Source organism: Uranotaenia lowii, chromosome 3, assembly GCF_029784155.1.
Source record: "Uranotaenia lowii strain MFRU-FL chromosome 3, ASM2978415v1, whole genome shotgun sequence".
Classification (NCBI taxonomy): Eukaryota; Metazoa; Arthropoda; class Insecta; order Diptera; family Culicidae; genus Uranotaenia; species Uranotaenia lowii.
The window spans coordinates 157,205,518-157,225,964 of NC_073693.1; the positions used below are offsets into that span (position 1 = coordinate 157,205,518).

At 32.4% G+C, this 20,447-nt stretch overlaps 1 protein-coding gene across 1 annotated transcript; it reads left to right on the forward strand.

The window, feature by feature from the left end:
• The first annotated feature begins 3,209 nt into the window (after positions 1-3,209).
• LOC129756956 (MAPK regulated corepressor interacting protein 2-like) lies at positions 3,210-20,374 on the forward strand. The gene is made up of 5 exons (XM_055754033.1): positions 3,210-3,490; positions 3,667-3,754; positions 5,971-6,098; positions 19,072-19,131; positions 19,204-20,374. Exons 1-5 carry the CDS (start codon positions 3,439-3,441, stop codon positions 19,380-19,382), a joined length of 507 nt encoding a protein of 168 aa, XP_055610008.1. The 5' UTR covers positions 3,210-3,438; the 3' UTR covers positions 19,383-20,374.
• Positions 20,375-20,447: the final 73 nt, after the last annotated feature.

Sequence of the window (20,447 nt, forward strand, 5' to 3'; positions counted from 1 at the left end):
CATCGTTTTGGCCAGATCCCGGCAACGTTACACGATTTGTCTCTGTATCGTGTGACCACCTATTTTAAATATGTGCTCGTGAATCTCGTTTTTTAGCTTTTTTTCCTCAGATTTAAGCTTTTTTTTGCCTTGAGAGCATAGGAGATGAAAGCCTAAATCTGAGGAAAAAAGCTTGAATCTGTCAAAAAAAGGGGAACTCTGAGAGATGTCCTCCACACGGTTTGAACAATATGACTGGGATGTGGTTTTGGTCCAAAAGTATATTTTTGTATTAGTGCTGCACATCCATGTACAGACCCCGTTCGTTTTTGGCAACATGCCCGAACATTTTGTGTTGCCAAAATCGAATGTTGCCAAAATCGAACGAACGAAATTTTTTCTTCAACTTTTTTTTTAATTATTTTTACAAAATCAATATTTTTATTATCATAAACGTTGTTTTTAGTCAATTTCCGACCATTTTTAGTAATTTTTTATTATTTTTTTTTCATGTTTTTGATGCATTTTGCACTATTCATGTTTTGTTTATAATCTTTTTGTTTTTTGCCTTATTCACCTTTTTTGTCATTTTTCATCACTTTTAAGTTGCTTTTTGTTATTTTTAGTCTTTTGTTTGTATTTGTTTGTTAATTTTTTGAATTTTTCATCTTTTTGTCATTTTTAGTACTTTATAATTTTTTTTAAAAACTTTTGTTTTTTTCATTGTATTTTATCACCATTTCAGAACGTAAAAACCTATTTTCAGTGTTTGTCTAAGTTATAATGGTCCTGTTATAGCGAAAACTAAAAGGTAATGTTGTTTCTAAAAACCGTTCGATTTTGGCACATTGGCCAGCTTTGGTTAAATTTTTTCTCCAATGTATTGAAAATTTGAATTAATTTTTATTTTGAAACCCATGTTTTTTTTTATTCTGTTTAGGAAATTTGAAAAAAAATCATCAATATGAACAAATGAAAAATTTTCAGTAAACGAAATAAAAAAATATGATTTCAGATCTGACAACTCAAAGTGAATTAAGAAAATATTTTCGGATATTAGTATTACATCAAATTAACCTCTTAAAATTGTTGAAAACAAAGTGTATGTTGAGATATTGTAATCTTCTTTTTTTCTTTTTATAAATAAATCAATGAAAGACATTAGGTTCAGTTCGTGTACTTTTGAGAAAAATGAACAATCTAGAATTTTTTTTTCAAATCTGAACCACATTTCACATACACGAGTGTTTCCAAAAACACTAATTTATGCAATCAAACATAAACAATAGGGTAATTTTTTTTTTAAATTTTATATATGACACTTTATCATGCTTGTGATACCCGTGTCTAAGGTTTTACAATCAATCAAAAGTGAAAAGTATGAAAACCTTCAGAAATCATTAAAAAGGATGAAAGATTTTCAACAAAGGTGAATTATTTAAAATTTGGGCTTAAATGTAAGAAGTAAATCTATTTTTTCCTAGTCCTAGATGTTTATTCATAATGTATTCAAACTAAATTAGCTCAAAATATAAATAACTAAATTTTCAAAAACGGCGGGAGATAATTTTTCTAGAATAAAACCCTTCAAATGCTCATAACTTCAGAAAATCCGGCTCAATTTCATGTAAAAGATTTATTTTTTAATGTAAATAAACCAGTTTGAACATTTACACACTCTACAATCAATAACAAAGCTCGTAGAATACTTTTTCTGGTCTTAGTACAATCAGTGCAGTGGTGAGAAGTTTTATTAGATTTCCCAAATGAAATAATAATCACTCTGTTCGTGACATTCTAACTCTTTTCTCTCAATTTGTATCACTTTGATGCTTTCCACAAAATTGTAGCCAGGGAAATTTCCAATTAAATCATATCATTGACATATGACGTTGGATTTATGCTAAAGGGAAGACAAGCGTTTTCACAGTGATTAGTATGATTTTGACTTTGAAAAAACCATTAAAAATGTATGAAAACTTTATTTAAAATATCTTATTATTTATTCATTCCCCATTTAGGGATTTTTAGAAAAATCGGAGTGACAAAAATAAAGTGTTTTATATTTGTTCCGGAATAATAAAACCCCAAAAATGCTCATAACTTCAGATAATCCTGATCAATTTTATGTAAAAGATTGATTTTTTAATTTAAATAAATCGTATGAACAATTATACACTCTACAATCAATAACAAAGCTCATAGAATACTTTTTTTGGTCTTAGTACAATCAGTAGTGAGAAGTTTTATTAGATTCTTCAAATGAAATAATAATAACTTTTTTTGTGACATTCCAACTCCTTTCTCTTAATTCGTATCACTTTGATGTCTTCTACAAAATTGTAGCCAGAGAAATTTCCTGTTAAATCATATCATTGACTTATGACGTTGGATTTATGCTAAAGGGAAGACGAGCGTTTTCACAGTGATTAGTATGATTTTGTCTTTGAAAAAACCATTAAAAAGGTTAAAAAATCTTCAAAAAAATAAAATGTTCTAGACCCCCCGGTGGATTATTTCAAATTTGGGCTTAAATGAAAGGGGAAAGTTCCAGCTTTCGAATGGTGCAAAAATTAGCGATGCGATGCTTTAGAAAAATAAAGTTTTCTCCCAGAGACACCGTGATGTGCCAAAATCGAATGTTGCCAAAAACGAACGGGGTCTGTACATCAGAATACCAAGATTCATACATTTTTGTCCAGGCTCCTTTAAGACTTCTTTATTTGATAAGGCATGTTATCACAAGCAGAAATCTAGTTCATAATACCCGAGAAAAGTCAACTTTTTTACCGGAAAAAAAACTTGAGGGCGCCGCCCGTGGCCTAGAGGATGGCGTTTGAGTCATCTATGCCGGAGGTCATGCGATCGAATCTCGGTCACGACATACAGAGTATACTCTTTCTGTGGGCTGATGGTTTTAGCGTTTGTAAGATTTACAAACACCCTTTACACCCTTTAAAGATTTTGAATGACATGGCAATTTATTTTATAAAGAACCAAATCAGGGTTTTACAACTAAAAGTTTGGTAGAGAATCTCAGCAATAATTGTTTTCCAGCAACATGGCCACACTGCCACGTGGTTCATTGAAATGAAGTTCATGCACTCTCTAAAACCCAAAAAAATCCCAGAGCACAAGTCTCCGATAACATTCCGAGAAAAAAGAGAGCAACACGTGTTCACCGGCAGGCGACATACGCTTGAAGCACCCCACGATTGTCTGCTGTCAGCCAGGCAGGATGATAATAGTATGGGACCAGCGCGGCAGTCGCGCTCCCTCATTGCTCGATTGCAGATTCGAAAAAGGTTCCACACCAGACCGTTCCTATACGAGAATCGTAAGAGAGTGTTCTGACGGCTGCTGACTAGCGATTGACCTGTCTGAAGTGTTAAAGTAGGTTCGCTTTCGGGAAGGATTGCTTGCGCGTGAAGCCGGTTCCGGTCGTTCTTTGGCTGTAGGATGTATACTGTGTCCAAGGGTCCCAGCAAGTTGGTAGCCAAAACCCGAAGAGGTAACTGTCCCCTTTGGTTGTCCGGAAGAATCAAAATCTTCCTGTGTCGTCATATGACGAAAATCACAGTTAATGTTGTGCAATCGATTTTTCTCGTGACCGGAAGAATTTTGAATTCAACATTTTTTTAAATGAAAATTTATGAACCTTAAGTGATTATTCCATTTCTCGTGTAGGTATTCCTCAGAATTATGAGAAGTTTGAGCTTATGCGTGAACTGGGCAAAAAGAACGGCGACTGTGATATCACGAACGGTGAATTAAGGTGAGTTTCTAGTTTACATAACAACTACATAACCTCAACGCGATTGAAATTCTAGAGAGGGTAAAGCGTGATTTTGAAAGCAACTAGGTGGGGGGTGAGTTGTAAGGACGAAGTTCTTAGCCAGGCAAAAAGTGGCTTAGTAAATTAGTAATGGCTCGTGGTTTCTCAGCTGTTGTTATGTAATATGTAGGTATGCCCGAGTCGCGTCAAACACTTGAGATGAACAATCAGCATAGTTACCAATCAAAGGCAATAAACATCGCGTATCATCATGAACGCTTGCCAATTGATGAAGTGATGTAGCATTTATACGTCTAGTTATGGTTTGTGTTGTTTGATACTCGTCGTCCAATTGGTCGCTATGTGCGTTGTATTTTCAGTTAGGCCGGCCGGTTGGGCGTCGTCGTCGCCGTCGCAGAGAGAAAGCAAGATGAAAACATCAAAGTTCAAACACCCTCGAGTAGGTACACGTTTTCATGGACGCTAGGCACGATTTTCTTGAACGCATTTTAACAGGAATGTGCTAATTTTCAAGCCTAACGCATGCAGGATGAGAATAATATGAAGATAATTTCTGGATACCCCCGGAAGGAATGCATATCTGGACAACACGAAAAAAAAAAAAATAACCCAGATATGTGCCACACTTTTTGATCTCCTCAAATCGCATTGTTAGGCTGAACTTACAGTGACTGGTAATCCCCTCTTCTTTGAAATAAAAAAAAAAGTTAGATCTATGATTTTTTTTTGAAAAATTCAATGAATTCATCGTAACGGTTGGAATTTCAATACCATGTTATCATTTATTAATATTTCGGTAGTGAATTCTGGAAAGGGCGAATGCACCAAATGTAAACAAATGAAGTTATTAGCTGGGTTAAAAAGTACGTTTGGAGATCACATTTTAATACTACAAAGTCATCTGAATGATTTACGTTTTCCGAAAAATTGGAAGAAAAAAAATGTTTTCTGGGAGCTTATGGAGCTGTCAAACTTTGAAAGCGTTTTATTTTTTTCGAAACAGTGATGCTGGCGCATTCGCCGTACTCAAAATTCGATACCGATTTGTTTATTAGCTTAGTATTAATAAGTATCTAAATTTACATTATGGATCTTAGAGGTCATATTCAACTGAATTTGAAGCAAAAAGTGTAGAAAACAGCAGAATTATTTCATCTACAAGGTAAAAAAACAATCTTGAGGTTATCCCTAGTCACAACATGAACCCTATAAAGCATCATTGATTATTTTCGAACAAAAAAGGTAAAGGAAACTGACATTAGGAAAGAAAATAAAGCTTTTTTAACAGTAGATAAATATTAAACTAAATATTTCAAAAAAATATTCTAATTGAAAAATGTTTTAAATTTTGTAAAGCTGTTGATATTGACTTTTTTAAATTTTAATGTGAAGTGGATATTTTCTCATGCCAGTCACATTTTAGATGTATTGTTCATTTTTTTATACGAAAATTTCTTCCGACACGTAGGTAAACTTTAGAAAATTCATATAATGTCAATTCGTTGACGAAGAAAAAAATGAGCATAACCTTTAGCTGGAACTATGTTCAACCTTATTTTTTCATTATTTATAAAGGGAAGATTCCCAACCATCGTTAGAAATATTCTCCTCATGACTTTATGTTATTATACTTGGAAAAGTGCGTTTATTACCATACGCATTATTGACACCTTCCAGTGCGTCAAGCTTTGTCGCCACCATGAGGCTGATAGATTAGAATGCGCACAAAAGTAAACCAAAATGTTGCTACGCTTTTTGCTTTCACGTGTTTGTTAAAGGTTGGTGAGATTGTGAGATAAGCGAATGGGAGAAGTTTAGTGTTTACACAAATCGTTTCCCGCAATTATTTGTTCACGGATGCAAGGGCAGAGCTCCCTATCCTATCATCTGTGAAGCTTCACCGCAGGTCTAAGCAAGAACCTCATTTATGTTTTGACACCGATGTGTGCTCCCTGACTCTTGTTATCTGATCGCGGGAGAGTTCCGGTCTATCAGAACACAGGGACTCGAATATAAATTGACTGACATGTTATTTCTCGTCTACTAAAGCTGGGAACTAAGTAAGAAATCATATTGAACAAATAAAAATAACTTCAGTTGAGATTTAATTTTTCTAAATCTGATCATCCATCTAGCAACAAAAATATCAAAACTATGAATTTTTACAAAAACTAAAGATCACATTTCCTTTCTAGTGTTCCCCGGCCAGTTTTCCAGACAGCGAAAAAATCATCCGCACAACACCTGAGAGCGCAGCAGCAAAATTCAGAATCATCAAATCTCAGCCCGCAGCATGAGGAACTGATAAAGTACATCAACGACTGTAAGTTTACCCTTTTTGTTTCTAATCTCTCTAATGTTTAAGTTTTGGCTTAACTACCTCAAGCAATGGGATGGGTTACTTTACAGTAGCCGACTTGATTGACGCTTGTTGTAAATAAAGGAAAGCAGGGCACACGACTGTGAACAAGATTATTTTATGTTTTAACGCCACTAACGATCGATTGATATGGTTAACGTCTCGCGTGGCTAAGGTTTCAATGCAAAAATTAACAACATTGCAAAATTTTATTTGATCCATGCTGATCAATTGATTTTATGTGACCCTCCAAATAAGCGTGCTGTGTGATTTTGCGAAGAATTTGAAATTATCTGCAGTTGAAAAAATAAATTGAAGATCTCACCTTAATCAGAATTAATCTGATTAAGACATGGGGAATTATATGCCATTATTTACCTATAATTGCGTAACAGGCATTATAAACTCAGGTTTAACTTTTTGACTTTCAGGGTCTGTTTTGTAAGAGATTCTAGGCATTAACGTTGAAGTTTGAGTTAGAACCAACCAAGGGAAGTTTCAGATGCCCAATTGGTGTCAATTGAATTTATTGTTTATCAATCAAAAAAGACATACACCTGTTAAACAGCTAATAACTTTTTTGTCTAAAAAGAAACGATGTTATGATATTCGACAAAGTTGTTCAGCGGAAAATTTCCTTCAAAGAATTAATAAATTGACATAACAACCATGAGCTGGCACGGTTTCTCAGAAGAAACAAAAGTGATGTTGATTTTTCAGTACAAAATATTGAATTTGCCCATACAAACCTAAAAGTTCAAATTTACTCATGTAAACGTTACTTAAAAATTCTGCAAAAAATCATGGATGAGTTTTGGACTAAAACGGAGCTTTTAAGACCCCAGGGTTTGTGAAATTCAAAAATGACCCCAAATCGACTCAGTCTAATGCCCAATGCATTTTCTAAGTGCATGCCAAAATCTCAAACAAATTCTAAAAAAATGTTCATACGAAACGGATCAGCAATACACAGTTATTTTACTAATTTCGGTGCAATTTTTTTCACATTATTTTTTTAAAGCCGTATTACCTCTGGAAAGCAATCGTTCCTCAATGTATTAAAAACAAAAATTCTATAAAAGCTGCATGACTTCTCTACAGTTATTGATTCCTAGAGGGAACTTTAAAAGGAAAATGAAAGTTAGAGGAGTAAAGTTGAAACAACCTCATTTATAGCTGTAAAGTGCAATATTGTTCGTAATCACTATGCACATGCTAGATCAGACAGTCCACATTCCGTATACATTAGGCGATTATGAAATGGACACCAAATCCTTGTGAAATTTAGATACCACAATCATGGTTTTTTTTCTTTTTAATAGGAGTTTAACCCGTTAAGGTCATTCTTCCACGAGAATCAGGGTTCAGGTTCAGGATTCAACAGACCTCAGATTGAGATTCAAACTAAATTTAGCATTCTAAACCTAAATGTTCAGATTGAAGAATTTTGGTTCTAAATTTAGAATAACAGATTACAATTGTCATTCAGAATTTAAATTGCTTCATAAATAACCTTTACCTTACTTATCATAACATTTAAAAAAAGGATTAACTAAACCCAAATTCAGAAGTTTATCTAGAATATTTGAATTAAAGATTCCACCAAATTAACTTAAAAATTTGTTTTTATCATATAATGTATGTGAGAAAACTTTTGTAAGAAAATGAAATCAACAAAGCAATCAGAACCATGCTTTTGCCAGTTTCATCCATTACAAAAATTTATGTAAAATTTTTTGTAATGGATGAAAACAAAAATCCCACATTTAAATTTAAGAATACATTAACTCAAATACAAGATTGACATTTCAGGGTTTACGACATTCATGAGGTCCAAAATTCGATTTTTTAATCTTTGATGTGGATTATCTCGAAAAAAATATTTAAAACTAGATGCTTTGCTACACCTTTTAATTTGTTGTAGGCGTATTTTTGAATTTCATATCAACATAATTCAGACGCAACCACCTTTAAATGAAAGCTACAGCTGAAATTTTGAATTGCAATGCAGATAGGAATTCAAATTATTTACTGAAACTTGATCTATAATTTTTTTTCAAGATCTGGAACTTTTCCTCTGTTTATAAGCTTCATGAGCGCTTTATTATGCCAAAATGTATGTTTTAAAGTTATTTCAAATCTCAGTTAGTTTAACACAAATCTTTAAATAAATAGGTTTTGATGATGTAGTCATACACAGAAATTTTTTTTGACTTTTACGTGTCACTAAAAACTGCAACCTTTAAAATAAATCAACCTGTAATTTACAAAACCTGTAATTTTAAATTGTTTTCCTTAAAAGTTAACGAAAATCATTTATTATTTCAGCAAATGTCCTGTAAAAAAATTGTACACTAAAAATTAAATGTCACGTAATTTGTTTTTCGACCTGTAAAATTACGGTAAATGTCCTGCTGCTTTTTGTTACAGGACATTTGCGTAATTTTACAGGAAATAATTTTGGCTGTTTAGATAAAAAAGCTTTTTGACAATATGTCGATCTCTTTAGTAAACCCAAGTAACAAATTAAGTTTTATAACAAGCTACAAGACCAAGTTTAGGTTTCATAAGAGGCTTAAAGAGTCTTACAAATCAATCAGTGTTACTTGGGAATATTTTGCAGTGTTGTAGATATTCGAATTTTGATTTTAATTCCATCTTTTTCCATTAAACAAAAACTACAATTTTTTTCAAACATATTTGCAAAAGCGCGAGTACTTTGAATCTGAAACGTGCTTTCTAAAAAGTAACAATTTTCATGGCTCATTAAACATCATATCTGAACTCTTATTCAAGAACGATTGATTTTTTTTCCGTTTGAACGACATGTTAATTAAAGTACGAATAAAAGATTGTTGAAGCTAAAAAAATGATTTTCTCATAGATTATTTAGGCTTTTGATGGAATCTTTCGGTATCAGATATGCTTTAGAGCAGGGCGAGCAACCGTTTAAAAAGCAACGGGCTAATTTGAATTCAAAATCTTTTCGGCGAGCCGCACTTAAAAAAAAGCTTACGTCAATATTTTGCCGAACTCTTCAGATAATAACCAAAAGATTTAATAAGTAAAGAAAAGTTGGTTCGTTATAACAATTTTTGGCACTTTTGTTTTTAAAATGTACGAATTAATGGGTTATTTTTTCGAAATTTATTTGAAAAGAAATTCAACATCATTTTTAAATGCAAACCGTGTATATCACAGAAATTACTTAAAAAACGAGTGAAATATTTTGAATTTTCGAAACCGTCTTTTCAGCGTTGGACGTTAAATCTTTGTTCAAATTCACTGATCAAAATTTCGGTTTTTTGTGCGTATTTCAAAAAGGTTTTCCACAGTTGAAATTTGCACTCTAAGCCCTGATTTTTTTCTACAAATGGAGAGAAAATATCTTTGACATAAGATTTTGTTGAAATCTGCTGGAATCCTGGGAATAACAAAAAAATCACAGATTCCCAAGCAAATTTTATCCAGAAATCTAAGCTAGAGTCTACATTCCTTATTGTTATATTTTTAAACATTTTTAAATAGATTTTATGAATTAAATTTTAGTGCTACTGGGATGAGATTTGTAACTCTATTTTAACAATATTTCTTGACGTTTTCAATATGAATTGTTATTTTCCAAGTAAAAATGCTAAATTTTCAACGTTTGGTTTAACATCACAAAAAAATTTCTCAGATTTTTGGGATAAAAAATTTCTATGTTATAGGTTTTTCCATGAACACATTTTTTCCGGCAGTTTTAAGGCTTAGTCATGTCGATATGAAATCTTAAATTGCTCAACCATGTTTTTTTTTATAAAAATGAGGAAAGCCATAAATGCTTATCATTTGTTAATGATTTCATTGTTTTTTTTTTTTTTGCTAGAATTTGATTCCCATCGAAATTAGCGTTCTTGTCCAATTGATTAAAATAATAATTCTTAAAAAAATCTGCTGAGAATTTATCATAGAACTTTACCTTTGACACAAATAAAAAAAAAAATCATCATCATGTGCTCATCAGTGGTCGTTTTTTCGTTTTCATTTGCCTTCGTCGACGTGGTATTAGTTATTGATTTTGGATTAAAAAACTCTGAAGGAGAAGTTAGGAAAACTGTATTTTAAATTAGAAAATAACCCCAATATTACTTTTCTGACCATGATGTTGCATTTGACCCTTTTAAAAAATACAGGTTGAATGCTTAAATCCCTGAAAAAAATTCACCAATCTTAATGATTGTGGGATAATTCCAAACAAAAACACTTGAAGTGGATATTTAAACATGTTGTAGGGATGAGATGAAGAATATACAGAAAATAAATCAAATTTAATTAGGAATAAAATAAAATAATAGTTATATTCGGCAACACTGTAGATGAAAAAAAAATAAAATAAATTTCTATGAGAACATTTGCTATTTTGGCAGCACTTGACAAACAAACAAAACAAAGTCAGTCATTGATCTATTCTTGCGAGCGACAGACGTGTTAAAGTGAATCTCTGAATAGAGATTCGTAAAATCACGACAATGGCACGACAATTTCTATGAGAACATTTGCTATTTTGGCAGCACTTGACAAACAAACAAAACAAAGTCAGTCATTGATCTATTCTTGCGAGCGACAGACGTGTTAAAGTGAATCTCTGAATAGAGATTCGTAAAATCACGACACATGTCATCGATATATCAACTATTTCCGGTTTATGGACTGGTATTTCATGATAATTAACGATGTATCGCAGGAAAAATTGGAGAAATCAATTCAATTTCAGAAAGGCTTCGCGGGCCGCTCAATAGAGTCTTGAAAGGTCCGAAAGCGGCCCGCGGGTTGCTCACCCCTGCTTTAGAGCAAAGATAATGCATGTTTAGCACGTTAAGTCTTTGGAAAACGCTTTGTTGAATTAGCCCAGGGGATGTCAAGATACGAATATGTGTGTAGGAAAGGTGAAGTAAAAATGGATTATAATATTAAAGTATAACATAACACTTTCAATATGCTTCGGCTAGCGCACAATATCCGTGAATAATATCTATATAGAACTTTTAATTTTTTCGGAATGTCAACAAATTTTTCTCAACATGTCATTTTCCTTATTTGTTCAAGAATTACATTAAGGTACACCGGGGTAAGTGTGGACGATGGCTATTAAAACAATACTGTGCACTATTTTATCAAACTTTTAATGCAGAATGTTCAATTTACTTTTAATCTATCCAATAACTGTGAAAAAGATACGATTCAGACAATAACGGATGTTTACAGCGACTTTTTTGGAATTTTCTATTTTCACCTACGATGTCAAGTTGATGTGCATCTTTTTCAATTGCAATTTTCTCGTAAACTAGCTGGCTCTCGATGAAAAACTCTACATTGAAACAATCCTTACATTCCAAACAACCAGTTAGGAAAAGAAACGGCGGTTAAAAATGAAGAAAAAAGATTTTATTTACAAAAAACTAAAATTTTGTCTCCAACCCCTGTCTGGGGTAAGTGTGGACGGCTTTAAAAGACTTGATGTTTACACATTTTTTAAAATTTTCTGTCTTTCATCCTTCATGAATTGTATTATTTAGCTATATTTTGCATTCGGATCATGAAAAGTTGGATAAAGTACTTGTTTGTTCTGTGTTTTTGATAAAATCGGATTTCGTGTGTTGCAACATATATTACACAATGATTATTGATAGATGCCTTACTAATAGTATCATGAACTTTTTTTCAAAATTTTGGACGGTTCGAGCAATAAAATAATGTATTCAACCAAGAAAACACAATTTTTTCGAAAGTTTGCTAAGAAATCAAAGGGAAAATCTACCGTCCACACTTACCCCATAAAGCGGGGTAAGTGAAGACACCAGCAGTCCATTAAAATTTACGTGATAACTTTTCTCGCTTTGCTTCTATCGAGCTCATCTCTTCAGCGTTTGTAAAAAAACATCGCTGGACTGGACACGTACCAGGGAACAGGTTTCATACGACGCCAAGCCGCGAAGCCAGCCGGTCACGCAGAGTGGTAGTGGGAAGTTTTTTTCATTTTTATAACCGCGTCGTTGAATTCAAACAACAAGTTTCGGATTTTTAGAATAGTGGAGTGGCAGTGCCAGGAAAACTATTTAAAAAGAAATAAGTATATAGTAACTACGATAGAGGAAAAGTATAGGTGAGAGAAAAAAGGAGATAGATTTGTTAAGATTAGTAATCCAGAGCAAAAGGTAAGAAAGTGAGGTTAGAATCTAAATTGGTAACATAAATGACCTGACAAAATGGACGACGAAAAGCATAAAACGAACATACTGCCAGATAAACAACAACTACCAAACTTACCTGACTTATCGACCACAGACGACGAGGAGGAATTCCAAGGATTCCAAGACGCTCGTCAAGATGAGCCAGTACGTAACACCAGGAAACGACAAATTAAAAAAGCGAAAGAAATTAACAAAAAAACCAAAAATGAAGAACTAACTAAACAATTGGAAGAGGAAAATCATAAAACTCAACCAAAAACCCCAGATCAAAATTTGAAACCAAACACTTTTATTAATAATACTAACAATGATTCTGAAAAATGGATCAAAAATGATCTCTATAACATTATTTTTCTTGATCCGATCTCCACTTCTTCTGAAGAAACATTATTAGAAGCTATGGAAATAGGTAAATTCCTTTTTAATTTAAATTTGAACCAATTTTCGGAAATAAAAAAAGCGGGTAAATATAGATATAAGTTAATTTATAAGAATCCCAAAGATACAGAGAAAATATTAAATGCAAAACAATTACTTACCATTAATAACTACAGAGCCTCAATACCGCAAATGCTTAAAGAAACAATCGGTGTAATTAAAAATATTCCTACTACCATTTCGGAGGAAGAAATCCTAAAATTTGCTGAAACTGAAAAAAGGATAATAAAAGTAGAAAGAATTAAATAGAAAAAGGATCAAAATACCTTAATTGAAACCAATTCCGTCAAAATAACATTCGAAGGTCCAGACTTACCAAGAAATGTACAAATTTACGGAGTAAATAATAAAATTGAATTATACATCTTCCCCATAAAAATTTGTAAGAATTGCTGGCGCATAGGCCATAGAGAAAAAGCTTGTAAAAGCACCAAAAACTGCGAAAACTGCGGAAATACTCTAGACACAAATCATATCGATTGCTCCAAAAACAAACCAACTTGCAAAAACTGCAAGGGAGAACATCTCCCAAACGCAAAAGAATGCCCGGAAAAAATTAGAAGACAAAACATAAACAAAATGATGGCGGTCAACAAAATGACCTTCTTAGAAGCTAATAAATGCTACCCAAAAACTTTCAACAGATTCTCACTTTTGCAGTCTACTGACGAATTCCCTGAGTTGGAACGTCCAAGTACGACACTCAATACAATATCGAAACATAGTAAAGAACTTCCAAAAACCAAACCAAACCCCTACTGAAAAGCATATTCCAAAATTCATTCAAACAAAAGAAGTAGAACTTCCAACTAAACCAATTACATCTAATCCACATAAAACAACAGATTTTGAAAAAACTACGGCCGAGCTTATACAACAAACGACTAGGCAAATGATGATGGCTTTAACAACCATCAACAAAAACATCACAAATATTGATTCAGACATCTTAGAAATAGAAATCGGATCAATTTCAAAAAACATGATCTATCAAAATTACAAAATAGCATCAAATATTAACCAAAACATACGAAACAAAATTAATAAAAATTAAAAAAACAAAAAAAAAACATATAAAATTAAATAAAACTTAGATAAACATTAACTAGAATACGAAATCATTAATTAACGACTATTAATTTAATATTAGGATACTACAATCAACGACCAAAAAGAAATCACTATACTCATTTATATTCTTTCTGAAACAAAAATGGCCACCTTCGAATCTAATTTGAAAATATCTCAAATCAATATTCGTAGTATTAGACCAATGCAAAAAAGAGAAATAATAAAAAAATATCTTATCGAAACAAAATACATATACTTATGATCCAAGAAACTTGGATTAAAGAATCTGAAAACTTCAAATTTCTAAATTATATTTTTTTCAAAAAATGTCGTGACGAAGGATATGGTGGAGTAGGGCTACTAGTTCACCCTAAACTAATCGTAGAAGAAATCAATATTAGTAACGTAGATTTAGAGTTAATAGCAATAAAAATTAAAAACATTAAAAATCCAACAATATTTATATCTATATACATTCCCCCTGAAATTTCAATATCATATTTTGAACAACAAATCAACAATCTTTTCCAATTCATGCAAAACTCTACAACTCCAATTATAATGGGAGGTGATCTTAACGCTCATCACCCAATATGGGACAAAATAACAAACAAATTGAATAGAAGAGGATCCATTATAAGTGATTTATTAGATAACAACGATTTAATTTTCCTCAACAACGGAGAAGCAACAACATGGGCAGATGTAAACCATACTTCATCAGCCATAGATTTAACGCTAGCTACAGCAGATTTGGCTGGAAAAATAAATTGGGAAGTAAACAATACACACTTCGACTCTGACCACAAAATGATAGAATGTACCCTGATCAACTACAATAAATTCCATGACGCGAAACCGATAACTCTTGTAAACAAAAACAAAGCTATCGAGTATCTAAATAATTTAGATCCGTCGAGCATTGAAGATGAAAATGACATGAACTACAAAATTACAGATGCTATCAATAACTCGTTATATCAATTTAAATTTGATAAAAAGAAACAATTAAAACCATATTGGAACGAACAAATTAAAGAACTCTATGAAATTAAGAATAGGAAACATATAATTTTTAGAAATAATTTAACACTTGAAAACAAAAAAGAATACAAAAAAGCAGAATACAAATTTAAGAAAACACTGAAACAAGAAATTAAAAATTACAGGAAAGACATGCTCGACAAAATAAACAATGAAACACCAATCAATGAAATGTGGAAGATTGTAAAAGCGATCGAAGGCAATTTTAAACAGAAAGAAAATGACGAACTAATGACAAATGATGAACTTGCCAATAAATTTATGGAACTTAATTTCAAGAAAACGGATCTAGGAACATTCCAATCCAATAATTTCGAACCAGATGAAGTAAAATACGCGGGCAATATTCCAATTGCCAAAATGATAAACAATATTAAGAATAAGAAAGACCGCTCCGCGGCGGGAGAAAATAAACTGTCGTATTTTTTGCTTAAAAGAATCAATAGTGATCTACTTATTAGGATTCTCGAAATAACTAACAACGTCTGGATGAAAGGCATTATACCAGAAGATTGGCTAAAAATTAAAATAATCCCAATCTATAAACCTAACAAAAACAAATCTTTAGAAACGTCATACAGACCGATAGCACTCATTAATACGAATCTAAAAATAATTAACTCAGAGATAAAAGATAGAATAGAAAAATTTATCAATGAAAACAAACATGTTCCAAAGTACTCTTACGGATTCAGGGCAGGATACTCGGCAGTAGACTGTATAAACCACCTTAATTCAATAGTTATGGAAGCGAAACGAAACAAAAGGAAAACAATCTCAATATTTCTTGATCTATCAAAGGCATTTGATTCCGTTGAAACTAAAACTTTATTGAAAATATTAGACGATATAAAACTACCCAAGAAAATTCTATTTTGGCTAGAACAATATCTTAAATCGAGGAAAGTTTTATTACAAACCGAAAACGATACAATTATTAAAGAAAATAATCATGGCCTCCCGCAGGGTTGCCCCTTATCCCCAATATTATTTAACCTCTACACAAAAGATTTACATAACATCAATGATACAAACAAAAAAATACTCCAATTCGCGGACGACTTCGTACTTACCATCTCTAGCGAATCGAAAGAAGCTGCAGAAGAAGAGTGCAACAGAACATTAAATGAACTAAATAAGAGATTGAATGATTTGAAAATCGAAATAAATATAGATAAAACAGCTGCGATACTTTATGACGCAAGAATGGGCGATCAATTAAATCTCAAAATAAATAACATTCCTATTAAACAAGTGAATAATCATAAATATTTAGGTTTCATAATAGATCACAAATTATCAAATAAGACTCACATAAACTATCTCAATAATAAAATTAAAAAAAGAAACAATATCTTAAAAATAATTTGTAGGAAAAACCACGGTGCACATCCACAAACAGCTCTTAGTATAAGCAAAGCTATTATAAGATCCCAAATTGATTACGGGATTTCCATATATGGAAACACTGCAAAATCAAACCTGATTAAACTGAATACTTCCTTCAACGATGCACTAAGAACCTGCTTAAGACTTTTGAAATCCACGCCCATTAATGCATTATATGCAGAAGCTGGAGAAATGCCAATTAAGAAAAGGGCCCAATGGCTGGCTAAAAAAGAAGTACTAAAAGCATTCTATAACAATAAACCGATAGTCGACATATTAAGTAAATTTTTAGAATCAGAAATACTACCAAAAAAAGTAACACTTTTAGAAACGATAACCTATCAGAACAACTATCTGATAATCCAAACAGCTTCAAATAAACCCCACCACTTTGATGAAAATCACAGATCACGGATCAAAAACAATATTGAAGAAAATATCATAGGAATTAAAAAAAATGAACAAAACAAATATACAATTAAATCAATAGTTAAAGATATTCTTAATAACAAATATAGGGAATACGAAAAAATATACACCGATGGGTCAAAATCAAATGAAGGCTGTGGAATCGGTATATTCTTTGAAAAAAATTCAGGGAAAATTTGCAACAAAGTAAACAATGAACTGTCAATCATGAATATTGAATTGATTGCAATAAATATAGCCATTGATAAAATTATAATTGAACCAGGAAACAAATTTCTCATTTGTACAGATTCAAAATCAGGCTTACAATTCCTTAAAAATTTTAACATTAGAGATAACTTCATAGTAAATGAAATACTTACAAAATTATTAAATACTGATAAAACAATAAAACTCCAATGGGTGCCAGGACACTCAAACATATACGGTAATGAAATCGCTGATCAGTTATCGAAACAAGGATGTTCTAACGAACAGATGATCCACACTCAAATCCCCTTAAACGATGCGTTAATTTTAGCGAAAAAAGAATCCTTACAAGAATGGCAAGAGGAATACAAAAACATATCTCTAAGTAAAGTAAAAGATCATTTTAAAATTCTACAAAATCCAACATTAAAACCTTGGTTCTCAAACCTTGATCTGGGTTTGCAACAAATAATAGCCATCGGAAGACTAAGAACCTTCCATTCTCTAGATAAACAAAAACTATATCACTGGAAACTAACCGACAATGACAAATGTGAAATTTGTAACACGACAGAAAATATAGAACATACGCTATTTAGATGCTTCAAACATACTCTCTCCAGGAACAACTTTCCGAGCTTAATACTTCATGACGATTTAGTTTCTCTCCTCACCAACGCAAACAGGAAAAGATACCTAGAAATTGCTAGATTTATTAAGCTTAACAATATTTCTCTCTAAGTCACTGAGATCCTATACCAATCCGATATCTTTGAAAAGTAAATATGCAACTGCCATTTCAATTCTGAAAAACCAACAACTTTCGTAACACAGTAACTTAAAAGAGGCGAAAAACTGCCCAACATAAACTTCCCTTTCACGTTATGCGACAAGACTTGGCAGTGTAGTTCGTAAACACAACGCGAACTCGCCATAAATTAGAAAAGAAGAAGAAGAAGAAGAAGCGTTTGTAAACAACATGTTCTGCATCAGATTGAATGTAATTTTATGAAAATTGCTCCACTGCTGATTTTTAATGATTTTTCAAAGTTGAACTATACGAAAAACCGTCCACACTTACCCCGGTGTACCTTATCAGTTTCATGACCTATAAACTGCATGAATGGTTCAACTTTGCATAGTTCAATTTATATAATATTTTGTTGGTTTTTTTTATCATAGTTGATTATATAGATATTAAAGAGTGAAAAAATCCAGATTAAAAAATAAATAAGTTAAACATTTGAGATTATATGCAGAAAAGCTTCAATCAGCTGTATTTCAATCAAAGTTTATACATTAAACATTTATTCCAATATTTCCCGGAATCCCGGAAAAATGCCCGGGAAACGGACACTCTAAAGAGAATTCAGTAAGCACGTTATTTAGAAGGGAACGGAGGATGAATAATCCAACCGGCTTAAAATCCCAAATAAAATAATATAGGTTATCAAAAATCAGTTTTTGATGTATTGATTTCTTTGAAAATAGTAAAAATGCTTTATCATCTTAAAAATGTCTTTTGCATATATTTGAACAGAGACCAAAACATCAACATAATCTGAAAAAAAAAACGTTCCTTTCCTTATTTGTTGACGGTTTATTTTGATTTATAAATATGTACTAATTGATGTATTCCACAAAAACGGGTACATATCTACTGAAAAAATCTGTTAATTGTGGAGAGCTTTGTCTGCCAACTTTTCATATTCTAAAAGAACTAATATTTGACTGGTGCAAATTGAAAGTAATTTTTGTTTTCAAATCAAGTTTTTTCTACTGACACCGATACGATCAACGCCGAAAAATAATTACACTTTTCTTTCTTTAGCTATGTCGCTTTTTGTTTCAAGTGAATCCGTTTGTTGTCAGCTTTTTGTTTCGTTCCACACAGCATTTGTACTTTTGACGATGCCAATAAACTGTTAACTGGTCTGGTGGGGTTATAAAAATAAACTCCAATTCGGACTTATGGCATGAAGTTTTTTTTCGCTTTTTTTTATTTTGGACAAGCAGCGTTTCCAAAAATAACTCCGTCTTAAAATAATAATTAAAAAAAAAGATCAATTTTTTTTTTGATATTTGTTATAAATTTTCTTTTGTTTTAAATTTCGTTTGACTTAATAGATTGTTTTTTTTTTCAGCTTGGAATATGGCGGTAGCTCCCAATCCTTACGACGTGCCTGGGTCCCCGGATTGTGAAAGTAAATATTTTGTTATTCAACATATTACGTAATTCTGACCAATGATCCAACAATTTGTCACATTAAATGAAGGTTCCTCCATGTCGTCGGCCTGCAGTACCAGCTCGATGTCCTCGGATAGCTCCAGCAGTAGTACGACCACGTTGTACTACAACGACCCGCCCAGCCCGGTCCTGGTAGACTTTAAACCCTTCGATCTGGAATCGTGGTGGGGAAGAAGAATATTCAACAACATCACCAAAAACCTGTGAACAAGTCTGATTAGTGTCGATAGCAAAGTAAGTGGATAAATCGTATTACAAACAACACAAAAACACGGAATACCAAACTGATGAATCCTAATTTACACATACCCCGGCACGTGTCATTAACACAAATTACTTACAGTGATCAGCAAATAGAAACAAAAAACTAACGATACAAATTATGTAAAAAGTAGTCCTAGTAGTTAAATAGTGATATGAAAAATATTTCGAATGGCTGCAATAATGGTGCTTCAAAATGGGAAAAAAAAGTTGGGAATCAGCAAATGCATATTCGGCAAACAAAATATTAAGGGCAAGCAAAAAGAGGGTGTAAACGAGAGTTTTTTTTGTTGGCCGGATGTGATTTAGCGCATTTAGGAATGATCGAAACGGGCGTGTGCAGTTGTTTTAAGAATGTGGAGACGATACTTTGCAGAGTTAGGTTTTTTTTTTTTCGGTGACGTAGAATAGCTATTCCATGTTTGATTTTACTCTGAACGCTATCCTTAGACTCTTTTCTGTAAACAGCAGTAGCTAGGAGCCGAACTAATGGATCTGATTGATCAATTGCGCAATAAATCCGTTTGAAAATTGTATGGAGATACGCTTTGAAAACAAATAGTTCTTTAGTTCTACGGTCTAACGAGATATTTACAAACAACGCTGGCTCTCCTCCTCAGATCCTATGTTTCTCAAATTGATCCAAAAGTAGGGAGCAAGAAAAAGAATCAATTGCATGCTTGGTGATAATAGTGTAAAAAATATTCTGCTGGAAAAGTGTGTAGATGTTCGGAACGCTAGCAAATTGAAAAAGCAGACATAATAAACACATAATAACAGCGAATTTCAGTTAAGTTTGGCAGCTTCAAAAAGTTGTCACTCGCATACAACTTGTGGTCATTGCTAACAAAAATCGCAAAATTGAAAGTCATTATATCGGGATAGATTTAACTGTTACTTTATGCGACTGATGCTGATGAGATGAATGAGAAATTAAAGAACAAATTTATTTAAAAAATGATGGCCTTTTTATTTGTCAACGAATGATCACCACAATAATATCCCTGAGGT